Genomic DNA, 13199 nt, shown 5'->3' on the forward strand with positions numbered 1-13199 from the left:
AACAAAAGCCCTGTAACCTGCATTTGTTCAATTTTTTGCGATGCGACAGCAGCACAACACCTTTAAGAGTTTTTAAGGAGAATTTGAACATTCGCATACACAGAACATCATTGTCATTCATTTGGACGATAGATGTTAGTCCCTAGACCCTTAGACCCTAACCCTAACCCCACAACAAAAAAACAGCACTTTGATGGTACTGAGAGTTGTCAAAAAAAGTCAACCTGTGATTGTAAAATTGAAGCAAGCCTAATCAAACTACAATGCTCAGTGAAATGAGAATAACTGCAGAGTCAGGTGATAAATCTCTGGGCCAGTCCAGGGCCACTGTTGCTCCATTAGGTTTACTTGTATGTTTTTTGATGCTGAAAATTAAGTTAAAATAATATTGAACTTTAAGAATTTCATATGTTTTCAGAATTTTTGTATTTTCCCACTGTTACATTGCCACATAATGACAATCTATAGACCCCCATGGACACCAGTTTTTGTGGTTCTATGAGTCCACATCACCTTTTTGGCATGTCAAAGTGGCAAAAACTGGAACCTTGACTTACAATATTTGCCACACGTAAAATTCTATGAATGTTATAGACTTAAAAGTTCCTGAAATGTTGACTGAATACTCTACTTTTAGTTGGAAATATGGATACATTCTCACACACAGTACTGTTCAAAAGTTTGGGGTCACTTAGAAATGTCGAAAAGAAAATAATTTTTTTCAATGAATATAACATCAAATTAATCAGAAATACAGTCTAGACATTGTTAATGTAGAAAATGATTATTCTAGCTAGAAATGGCTGATTTTTAATGGAATATCTACATAGGGGTACAGAGGAACATTTCCAGCAACCATCACTCCTGTGTTCTAATGCTACATTGTGTTAGCTAATTGTGTTGAAATGCTAATTGATGATTAGAAAACCCTTGTGCAGTTATGTTAGGACATGAATAAAAGTGAGTTTTGATGGAAACATGAAATTGCGTGGGTGACCCCAAACTTTTGAACAATAGCGTATGTCTACACTTACATGAGTTTTCCGGGGCTGCAATAAAATGAATTTGAACCTTATTCCATTTTCAAGGACCAATAAATAAAATTCTGGCTTCTGCAGGATGCATTTAATCATTTGGATCAGCTGGAAACATTTTTTTCTATGTCCTCACCAAATTTAATGGCTGTGGGAGTGAAACCTGCGGACTTGCTCTCTAATGAGCACTCTGCTTTCACGAGTTGGAGCTGAATTGATCTGGCTTTTAAATGTCCTCTGTCTGTTACTCTCAGATGCCCAGCCATTCTACATCGGTGTGCCGGCTTCTCACAGACGAAAAAGACGCAGACATCACTCCTATGCCAGTGAGGCTGACCGCGAGTCACGTCACACACACGACGATCATCACACACAACGTGAACACTCTCACCGGGGATATTACCACGACAGAGAGGAGCAGTACAATGATGACGAGGGCGGTTCGGACCGCCATGAGCACGCTGATCCCTCAGGTTAGAAATTATCCTGAAATGAAGGGTAAAAGTAACAAGCTGCTTTTGTAAAACTGCTGTTCACAAGTCTTTGAGACTTTGAAACATTTTCTTCCCTGTGAAACCATGATTGTCATTCATGACTGGAAAGTTACAAAGAATGTACATGTATACAAAGGAATACTTTGCCCATTCTCATGTGCCACTTACATGACAAATGTAACAATTTTTGCAATCACACATACAGATTCATTCAGCTATTTGTCATTGTGAATGAGACAGTAATACCGCCATGGTTGTGTTAAACATTGGACATTCACATGGCTCCTATTGGGGCTTCTTTCAGTGTACGCAGATCAGGCACAACATTATGACCACTTTGCCTAATATTGTGTTGGTCCCTCTTATGTCGTCAGAAATGCTCTGAATCAATGGGTCTGGACAAGAGGACCTCTCAGGGTGTCCTAGGGGGTCTGGACCAGGATGCTGGAAGTGGATCCTTTGGGTACTCTGGGTTGTGCAGTGGGGCCTCTGGGAATCAAACTTGTTCTGCTGCATCCTGTTGATGCTTGATCAGAATGAGGTCTAGGAAGTTTCAAGGTCAAATCCACTTTTTGGGTGATTGTCATGTTCCCCAAGATGTTCCTGATTGTTTGATGTTTTTGCGATGTTGTGGGGGGTATTTTCCTATGGGGTAGGTCAGTGACATTTGGGATTTCCATTTGCATGAAGGAGTGTGCTTGATCTGGGACAATGTTTATTTGGGTGTCTATGTCTCATCAACATGGATGCCAAAATCCAAGGTTTTCCAGCAGAACACCGCATAGTACCAATATGATCAACGTTATACACTTCACCTGTCAGTGGTCATGATGATCGGTGTACACTGCTGTAGTTACTTTAACCAAAACAGTTGCATATGAGAACAATATTTGTGTGTGACTTAACATTTCTTGTGGTTACATTCATACGAGTGCATTATGATCATGAAGTTGATTTGGTGGCCCTCTGATGAGTACAGTTAGCTTCTGCGTTAGCATTAGAAATCAGCAGTTTCCTGCTAGAATAGTCACACTGCAAAAATTAATTGTCTAACCTAGACTTTTTAATCTTATATCTAGCCAAAAAGTCTTTTTGATCTTGTTTTGTGACTAATTTACTATGCAAGAGCAGACTTTGTAAGATTATTAATCTTGTTTTAAGATAATTTGTCTTTTATTTCTTACTTAGTTTGTAAATCCTAAAAATAGATATTTTACATTCATAATAAGATAAATGACTGTCAGAAACTCTGTTTGATGCCACAGTGTATATTTTCAGACCATTTTTAGCTGTAAAAACTTGTTTCAAGCCCTTCTAGTAACAAGTGATACACTTGGACTTTGGTGACATTATTAGAATTACTGCAAATACTGATGTTGTACCAGCATCAACACATTTATTTACAAAAGTGTACTAAAGAGTAACATCACATGCTGTATCAATTCATTATTACAGCACAGACAGTAACAGAGCACATATCACCTCACCACATCTTCATCTTGGTTATTCATTTCAGTTTTTAAGTGCAATGACATCATCAAGGTTATATTTAGTCAAAATACAAACACTGCTTTTGAAAGTGACTGAGTAGTACGATGTATGATCAATGAGCTTTTCAGCATCTCTTAACTCAGTGGCCTGGCCAAGATAAGGTACTGCAACTTCATAGGCTAAAAGATCTCTATTCAAACCGACAGTCTCATGAAGCTGTAAATGTATAATGTGATACACATTTTATGTTTATATTGAAATGCTTCAAGCATTTCTTTAGATTTTGAGAAGCAACAACTAATCTTTGCTAGCACTGTATGCAGAAAGCAATATTTGAGAGAGCAATTGAAATAAATGTTATTGGCAGTGCTAATTATGTGCATATGTTGATGCTGATCATACATGCAGTCCTGGTTGTGATTTCAGTAGTCAGTCAGGATGTATAATCTTGACATATCGGTATAAGTTTTTGGATTTATGGGTGCCCAGATAACGCAACTGGTTGAGCGAGCAACCCATGAATGCAGTGACCTGAGTTTGATTCCAGCTCATGGCCCTTTACTGCAAGTCTTGCCAGAAATAAGAAAATAGAAAAAGAATTATTTTCTCATATTTAGTATTTTTCAATTATTATCAAGTCTGATTTCAAGTATTTTGACCTGAAAATCAACATTTTCAGCTTATTTTAATCTTTTTGGATACTTTCCTGGGACCTTATTTCCAGATTTAAAATCTTATTTTAAGATTTCTTATCAAGTAAAATTTACTTGCTACATGGACAGATGATTTCACTAGTTTTCACTAGTTTTAACTGTTTAGATCTTCTATTTGGACTACCTTTTTTGACAGTGCATTTACCACATTAACAAGGTCTAGACTGTATCTCTTAATAATTTATTTGTTATTCTCATTGACAAAACAACTTTTCTTTAAAAAATAAGAATATTTCTAAGTGACCCCAAACTTTTGAACACAGTCATATATATATATATATATATATATATATATATATATATATATATATATATATTAGGGCTGGGACTTTAACGCGTTAATTGCGATCAATTAAATATCGCGTTAAAACATTAACGCAATTTGTTGCATCCTCCTCAGTTCCCTCATTTCTGGCACACCGGTAACTCTGATGAACACTCCACACTCCAGTAGGTGGTAATGAACCTGAAGTCTGTTTGTAGCCATGAAGAAGAAGCACAGGAAGCACTGAGTGAAGTCAGGCACCGCTGAACAGTGAAGGAAGACCAGATTGAGCTTGTTGGGCAGAAATTTTCCTTTTAAAAATCTTCCCGATGGCAGCTTGGATAAAGGCCTGGTTGTGTGCAAATTGTACAACAAAGAGTTTTCTGATCACTGCAGCACTTCAAGCCGACGGTATCACCTCAATGTAAAACATGTTGCTGTTAGCACCAGAGCTAACGTTAGCTACGAGTCATGCTAACGGCTAATGGTGTAGCCATCCCATAATAGACCACTTTTCTAGACAGTGCTTGAGTTTACAGAAAGTCTTAAAATGTTGAATAAAATCGCTATAATTGCACTTAGATTTGCAGTAATCTGTGAATGTAGCAGACAGATGAAAAATGCAGATAAATAGAAATGAAACATTTTTGTGGTTTAAGTTTTTACTCCGTTGAGGTTCTGCCTCCTTGGAGGAGGAATAACCTAAACAACAAAAATATCTCTTTTAATAACTTAATTATAAACTTTTTGTTTATAAAAAATTACATAAATAAAAACTGATATTCCTATAAAAAGAACCATCAAAATGACACCATTTATCAGACCCAGAAAAGATGAAAACAGAATGAATCTCTGGATTTTCAACTTTCTGAAGCTCCTTGAACTACTTATGCTGATTTTATGTGCCATACAGTGGAAAAAACAACTAAATTCAGGCTTTAAGTCATCAAAATCACTTTTTTCTATATGTCCCATTTTCCTTTTTTAAAATAAATTTTAAATTATAAACATGTATATGTCTATTCATTGTTTCAACTGTTAACCACAATTTTATTTGAATTGAAAAAATTATTGTGTCAAATATTGCTATTTGACAAAACTGCAATTAAATTGCGATTAATTACAAAGCCTGTAATTAATTAGATAAAATTTTTAATCGCGTCCCACCACTAATATATATATATATATATATATATATATATATATATATATATATATATATATATATATATATATATATATATATATATATAAATATATATATAGTGCTTATATTTTGTATATATTATGTACATATACGTGACTATGATGCTACTTGCTTAATAAGGGATTACTATGGCTTAATATGTAAGCATCACAGGACACTAGAACACGCTTCTCTGTTTATTGTGAGATTTACTTACTGAGATTGAACAGTTTGTCTTTGAAATGTTTTGTTCTCCAGATAGTGTAGCCACAGGCACAGAGGCACAGCAAGTCTGGAGGTGATAGTGTTTGCATAGCACTGTCAGCAAAATAAGTTACAGTTGCACTGACACCAACAAGAGAATTATTGCAACATTTTATGCTGAACATGTTAACTCAGCAAGCTGTGAAAAGAAAAGTGCTACAAATTTACACCATGCCTCTAACAACTAGTCTCATTGCAATTATATTCATGATGTCTGTGTAGAATTGACTTTTGGGGTGTAAAATCATTTAATCATTTCATCCTGTTGGATATGTGTGTGTGTGTGAAGTTGTGCCACAATTAGTGTATACATTTTTCAGTTATAGCCAAAAATGTGCTTTGTGAGGTCACAGTGACCTTTGAACTTTGACCACCAAATTCTAATCAGTTCATCGCTCGTCCAAGTGGGCATTTGTGCCAAATTTGAAGAAATTTTTGTGAGACACTCAACAGATATCATGTTCAGAAAACCTGAAAGCATAATAATAAATCTTTCCTGCTGCGGCTTAAAGGAAGAATTCAGTGAAAAAGGAGACGCATCAGACTAACTTACAAGTTTTACTGCATAGCTAAATGGACATGTTTGCTGTGCAATAAAGTAGAAGTTGCTGGTGTATGCACATACACTACCGTTCAAGTTTGGGGTCACTCAGACAATTTCATGTTTTTCATGAAAACTCACACTTTTATTCATGTGTGTCAGGAAAATTCTTCAGTGGAGTCCTGATTCTTCCAAATTTATACCGTACTCAGAGTCATTTCTCAAGTCAAAGCAAAGTTTTACTTGTGCAAGAAATCACTTGAACAGAGCAGAATCTGAACGAGTGACTGACAATAGCTGGAAACAGTTTCATTTTTAAGCAGGCACAGAAACAAGTTACGCTGGTATTATCAGTTTCTGAGCAGCCAGTTTCAACCGGCTGCTTGCAGGACGAACTTGTTATATTTTCATGGCCAAAGTTAAATCATGGAAATTTACTGGGTGCATTGGGTTATATGAAGTTACACAGCTGTACAGTAGTTTGAAATCATAAAGAACATTTAATCATAACATCATTATAATTATATAACAATGTGCTAACATAATTGCACAAAGGTTTTCTAATCATCAATTAGCCTTACAACACCATTAGCTAACACAATGTAGCATTAGAACACAGGAGTGATGGTTGCTGGAAATGTTCCTCTGTACCTCTATGTAGATATTCCATTAAAAATCAGCTGTTTCCAGCTAGAATAGTCATTTACTACATTGATAATGTCTACACTATATTTCTGATTCATTTAATGTTATCTTGATTGAAAAAAAATACTTTTCTTTCAAAATAAAGACATTTCTAAGTGACCCCAAACTTTTGAACAGTAGTGTATGTTATGAATATTTTGCAGCATGGTCCCTGTTCCCAAGGGGCCATGAAGTCTGAAGCCTGTAAGCTGATTAGAGCTGAGGAACTCCAAGCTGTGTGTGTGTGTGTGTGTGTGTGTGTGTGTGTGTGTGTGTGTGTGTGTGTGTGTGTGTGTGTGTGTGTGTGTGTGTGTGTGTGTGTGTGTGTGTGTGTGTGTGTGTGTGTGTGTGTGTGTGTGTGTGTGTGTGTGTGCATGTTATTTGGGGTGTTTTGTGTGTGTGGTATGCTTTGGGTTTTTTCCTGTTCCAGTCAGGGTTTATAAGAAATGTGTAGAGCAAGCATGAGGTATGAGGTGGATATTCGCCTGGACTGCTGATGTAGGACTGTTGGGGTCATCAGAGGCAGAAAGTAGAGTGTATGTTGGTGAGGATGTCTTTGCTTTTGTTGCGTGCGAGTAGGAGTGTCTGTGCATGGGAGGAGAGTACTAGAGGGCCCTGTGGTGTGTGTCAACCCTCTTAAAGCCTCTGGCTCTTTGCTGCTTTGGAGATTTTAGTGGATTTCTAACACAGCTTACAAAAGACCTTTTCCAACTGACTGAATGGTGCAGGTCTTTCTTAGACCAAATACACCCAAATCATACAAGGCTGATAGAAAGAACAGAACTAGCTGCAGAATAATCCCTGAAGAAGACGCTGTTAAAGCAGCAAAGTGTAGGAACCAGCTGAAAAGACCTATGTGAGAAGGAGTGAACGTGTCTCACTTATCTTCACTCATGGTGGAAAGCACAGAGCGGTGAGTCAAGGACTCTCGGTTATATCAAGAGGACAGCGAAATAGAGGCCTACTTTTTCCAAGGCAAACCCAAGGATCTTCTTCTGAGTCACCTGTCTGGGATTAAACAAGCATGGAGGATTCTGGGGTCTCTTTTCCTTCTTTTATGGCCTCCCGCTGGACCTTACCTGGCTCCCAAATAGGTAAAGATGGCAAGAGAATGAGGGAAACATGACTTGATATAGTGGACAAGTGCAAGGAAGGGTCATTGGCTGCATGTTAACTTGGTTTAATTATGCTGTCAGTACATTTACTTCTATTTGCTTTTGCAGAATTTTGTAAGGACCATAACATTTAATTGTGTTATCTCCAAAACTGCTGAAGAGTTGTTCCTAAAAAAGGAAAAACAATATTGCATGTTGGGAATGTTCTGTGTGGGTAATGTCGTCATCATATTTTTTAAACTTTACCCTCTGAACTGCAAGAACTTAAACCACTGCAATGTTCTTGTTTTTTTTTTTATTGCAAAATGAAGTCCTGTGCTTCTGTGGAAACAACCCAACCATTGCAAAAACTAGAGAGAACTCCTAATTGTCTCCTATGCAGTTATAAAGCGATAAAAATAGAAAGCTGAATTTGTCTGAGTATTTATTTTGAAAAAAAAAAATTTAATCTGGAATCAGCTTTTTTTTTGTCCACAGCTGTTACCAATCCTGGAAAAAAAAACAATTCAAATGTTATAGATAATTTAATATTTACATTTGAAATGTGTTTCTATGCTTGTCTGTTCTTTTCTTGATGTATTTACACAGCCTGCAGTTCAGACGAAAAGTCACCACATTTTTGTTACACAAATCTGGTCACAGCTAAGTCACTAATAGTTTCATGGTTGTACCTGGAAGCACATGTGGCACCCAGGAATCAGGCTGGACTCAGATGAACGTGCTCTGAAATGATAAATTACACGACTGACTTGGCTGGTCTTCAGTGTGACTTAAACGATCTGTCAACCGAACTGGCTTAGGACAAAGTATAATATATCACAACAATCAAGGTGTCCTATAGGAATGACCCAAAATAACAACATGTATTACAATAAATCAATTTACAATCATGAAGCTGCAGAATTCCAGTCTAAATAAAGTTTTATACAACATACTGAGATTAATTCTAGTATGTCAAAAGGTATTCAAACTCATTCTCTGATTACAGGTCTTAAGATATACATTTTTTGATCATCACAACAAAATAAATTATCTCCAAGATTATAATAAATTCAGTTACAGATTGAACTTTTTTAAAATCAATTTAATAACTACCAAAAACATGTATTGTGTGTTTCATAAAATGTATCACAACACATATCTTCTATCTTATTTACAATATCTTTGAAACTGGCACTATTCATCCCATATATGAATGTAAAGGGTAAATACATACAGCAAATACTTTACATGTCACACACTGAATTTGTACTTTTGAACAGAATGTGGTGCAAATGATTAATTTTTGACTAAGTTAAATTACATTTAAATGAGACATGTTGTATGAAGTGGAGCTGCACAGTGGCTTGGTCGTTAGCACTTTTGCCTTGCTGCTAGAAGAGCCGCGGTTGGTGTTCCAGCCTTTCCGGGATCTTTCTGCATGGAGTTTACATGCTCTCCCTGTTCCTCTCATGGTTCAAAAACATGCTGAAGTTAATTGGTAACTCTGAATTGTCCATAGGTAGAAATGTAAGTGTGACTGTTTGTCTCTCTATGTAGCCCTGTGATAAACTGGTGACCTGTCCAGGGTGTCTCCTGCCTTCACATTAAGTCTGAAGCCCTCCATGACACTAATGAGGATTAAGTGGTGTATTGATAATGGATGGATGGATGTTGCATGAAATGTTTTTTTTTCCTTTTAAATCACATCAAAGTGATCACCTAAATACTGATCACTGAACCTGATAAGCTCTTGCATTATTCTTAAGACTGCTATAAACACATGGTTACAGCTTGGGCCGTCTTCCCATATTTGGGTTTGTTCTTTTTCAGCAGTTTCTATGCAGCTGTCTACTACTTAAAATTCAGAGTTCTAAGCAGGTCACCTACACTGAAGTAAAAGGAAAAAGTGACTACCTGTTAATTGAGCAATCAATGAGGAATATGGTGCCAAAACAGCTCATTACTCCGCCAAGGAATGCGGTGGAGTTATGTGCCGATCAACGTTGGTTTGTCTGTTTGTTTGTCTGTTAGCAACATTACTCAAAAACGGACTAATAGATTTCGATGAAATTTTCAGGGAAAGTGAGAAATGACAGTAGGACCAATTGATTAGATTTTTGCAGTGATGCAGCTTATAGTCTGGATCCATGGATTTGTTTAAGATTTCTGTATCATTGTGAGATAGCAGTATGGTGTCGCTCTAATTATGACACTACATCAGCTGCTTGCTGACAATCACATACTACTACTACATACTACTACTGCTACAAATCGGACCACGTATTTTTTAAAGATTTCATCCATTGGAAATCATACAACAACTGAGCAGCCCTGGCGGAGCACTGCGCTCTCTAAGCGCTATTCTCTTATTGTTTATTTTGCTATGAGCTGTCAGTCAGTCACTTTTGGGTTGTTTTCTAACACTTACTTATGAACTTACTGTATCTAAACTATGTGTGCTATTTGGTGCTGGGCAGGCAGTTCATGAGAACTACGTTGTTAAAAACAACTCCTTGCTGCTGAAAATATGGATGATAGGGGTGGAGTTTATGATCTTGAGAACCAAAATGGTGAGCAAACATTCTCTGTCGAGCTGAAGCGAACTGCAGAGTCAGTTGGTAATATTCTACATGCTTACATATCTGTCATTTCATCCATTTTTATTATGGAAATATTGACTGGTACAGCCTTTAGTCATTTGCATAGGTATGACATATTAATGACTAGAGAGCAATGTGCATTAGCATTTCACCCAGTGGCCCAAAGCTGACCCATAACATTGTAAACATAATACACCCTGACCTCCCTGTGTGGGATTACATTGGCTAGTCGAGATTCAATTTCAGACACATAAGTATGCAAGCTACTGTACCATAATATAAGCAAACTGTGATGTGACCTGAGTTGACATGAACATGGAAACTCCAGCTACTTCCGTTAGGGAGCTGGTTGCATTATGGAACATTGTATCGTATTATAATTATACATCACGCTGCAGTTAACCATGATTACATAATTGTTCCCAGTACACGGGAATGTTGATTGAGATTGTGAACGTCACTGTCACATGCGGCCTGTGACATTTGCAGTTACCTTTTAGATCTATGCGTTAATGTGTAATCGATTTTGACTCTTTTAACTCTCATTTTTAAGGAGGAACAAACAAGTAACTGAGAGACCAGCGACACACACATCCTTGTATTTATGGTCACACATATGCATACACCCAGACACACGATACAAACTACAGTGGGAGTCCAAGTGAACTTTGCCTCTAGGCTTAGGATGTTAATGGAGATTGATCTGCTCAAAGTAAAATTAGAAAAAGGTCTGGGCTGATAGATTACACATTGTTATCAGATAGTCATTAGAGGGGCTGATTCTCTTGTTCGCTTGATAAAGATGGCTAATGGGGATTGTTTAAATAAGATATGTCTGTTTCCAGTGTCTGGAAAGGAAACAAAAACTCATTGTCTTGTCATGCCAGTGGTGCAAGACAAGTTCTGTATAATTTATAATTTAATCATCCAGCAATTAAATAATATATGCTTATTTTCAGTAATTCAGAATAAGAGCCAGCAGTTTTTTGTGTCAATTTACAAAAAAAATGCAAAAATTGAACTCTTTGATTATTTATTTTACGAAAATTTAACAAACTTGGACATATTTTTTTGAAAGTTTTGTTTTTCCAAGTGTCCAGGGATTTTACCAACTCTGGGAATAAAGAAGTGGCTTTACATGCTATAGAAATATACCTAATTTCATTGTTTTTACAGGACTGTGCACATCAATTCTGGAAAGATATTTCACCATGATGAATGTATCTCCCAAGGACTTCATCCTCAGTACCATTTCTAAGCCATGCTGCATTTATTTTATTTATTGATTGGTCACAGCTGAGTCAGTCATGGCTTCTCAGGTGTGCCATTAAATGCAGATTTTTTTTTCTTTTTTGCTTTTTTACATGATCTGGTGCAAACATCTTTTGTTGGAAATGGTTTGTAGAATGACAATTAGAGATGCAGAATATGGTTTTGTTGTTGAAATATCACAATTTTAAGCTTGGGTTGTGGTTAATTTTTAATCTGAACCGCATGTCACACATAATAAGCTTAAGCACCATCTCAAATTTGAAAATCCGGTAATTCTGTTTGTTTTGTTTTTGACAACTTTTAGAAAACAAAGCATGTTTTTAAATTTGCTGGTGGATTTTGGGATTCAGAGAGTTAAATTGAACAAGAAGTATTTTTCAGTACTAATACGTTTAATGGTATTTTATTTTCTGCATTGTTGAGAACGTACAATGATTGAGACTCTTCTTCCACAAGCAGCCATTTGGTCAACCCCAATTCAGCCCTCAAACTCAGACTATTGAGGGTTTCTATTTAGTGTTTCTTTGAACTTTGTTTACTTTATCAAATATTTCCACTGCTTGCTCCGATGGTCACTTTTCTGAATCCATCATGTTGTGTTAATTATTGCAACTCAAAGGCTGCATGTATATGCACATATTGGACAGTGTTTTACAGTGATTTTGATATTTCTATTTTTCCCTTTTCTGGCTTGAACTATTAGAAAATATAACGTACAATTAAATTAATCTAATATCACTTCAATGTGATGAGGATCATTCCAGAATTGGAGGACATTTGGGCTTCAAAAACTTTGAAAAATGAACCTTCTCTTTTACAATTTTCTGCTACATATTCATCAATAATAGGGAACAAACTATCAAAGGCTTGATTGGCTCAGCTTACACATCAATGGTACCATTTTTATTACATGTTTAATTTGTTGTTTGCTAACCCTCCTCTGATCACAGTAACAACATTGCTAATCCATGCTAATGTTAGCTTTTTCTCAGGAGGAGAAGCTAGATATTTAGCTAGCTGGTACTGCTGACCAAGAGGACAATACATGTTTATGAACTACCAACTGTTTTAGAAAACTGTGTGATGATGTCAATTTCAGCGTAATGTGTGATTCACTGTTTTCTTCTTCTACCATGCTAAAAAGGTTATGCTAACGGGGTTGTGTGCATGTTGTGGGACACACATTCAATGCAAAATAATTATTATTTAAAATATTATGTTGATTAAAAAAAGTTGTACAGTTACAAGAGACATCAGTGAAAAAAACAAAAAAGGAGATTTAGATGTAATTTTGACTGTTTTATTTGAGAGTCAATTTGGTCATCATGGGAGTGGGGCAAGAGAAAAATGGCATTTTAGGGGGAACTCCAGACTTATTTGGTATTTTAATAACATTTTCAAAAATTCTTTTCTCCTAGTTTAAAAAAAAAATTTTTTAGATTTGCTCTCTGGACAAGTCCATTTATACAACAACTTCATGTTTTAGTATTTTGTACATGAATTATTTGAAATTTGACAGGTGGGACATAAAATGTCCTCCAATTCTGGTATGACCCAT

At 36.3% G+C, this 13199-nt stretch overlaps 1 protein-coding gene across 9 annotated transcripts in view; it reads left to right on the forward strand.

Moving 5' to 3' along the window:
- The window catches only part of slc4a5b (solute carrier family 4 member 5b), a 62926-nt gene that overhangs the window by 11023 nt on the left and 38704 nt on the right, over positions 1-13199 (forward strand). For 8 of the 9 annotated variants that reach the window (XR_004848098.2, XR_004848099.2, XM_035952256.2 and 5 more), the window contains exon 3: positions 1289-1507. Coding sequence is in view for 7 of the 9 variants with exons in the window: in XM_035952256.2 (XP_035808149.1) it covers positions 1289-1507 (219 nt within the window). In the remaining 2 variants the exon portion in view is untranslated. Of the gene's footprint in view, positions 1-1288; positions 1508-7218; positions 7767-13199 lie in introns of those variants that run through there. The other variant, XM_035952260.2, reaches the window with a different exon arrangement.

The sequence above is a fragment of the Amphiprion ocellaris genome, chromosome 17 (assembly GCF_022539595.1).
Source record: "Amphiprion ocellaris isolate individual 3 ecotype Okinawa chromosome 17, ASM2253959v1, whole genome shotgun sequence".
In the NCBI taxonomy this organism is placed as follows: domain Eukaryota; kingdom Metazoa; phylum Chordata; class Actinopteri; family Pomacentridae; genus Amphiprion; species Amphiprion ocellaris.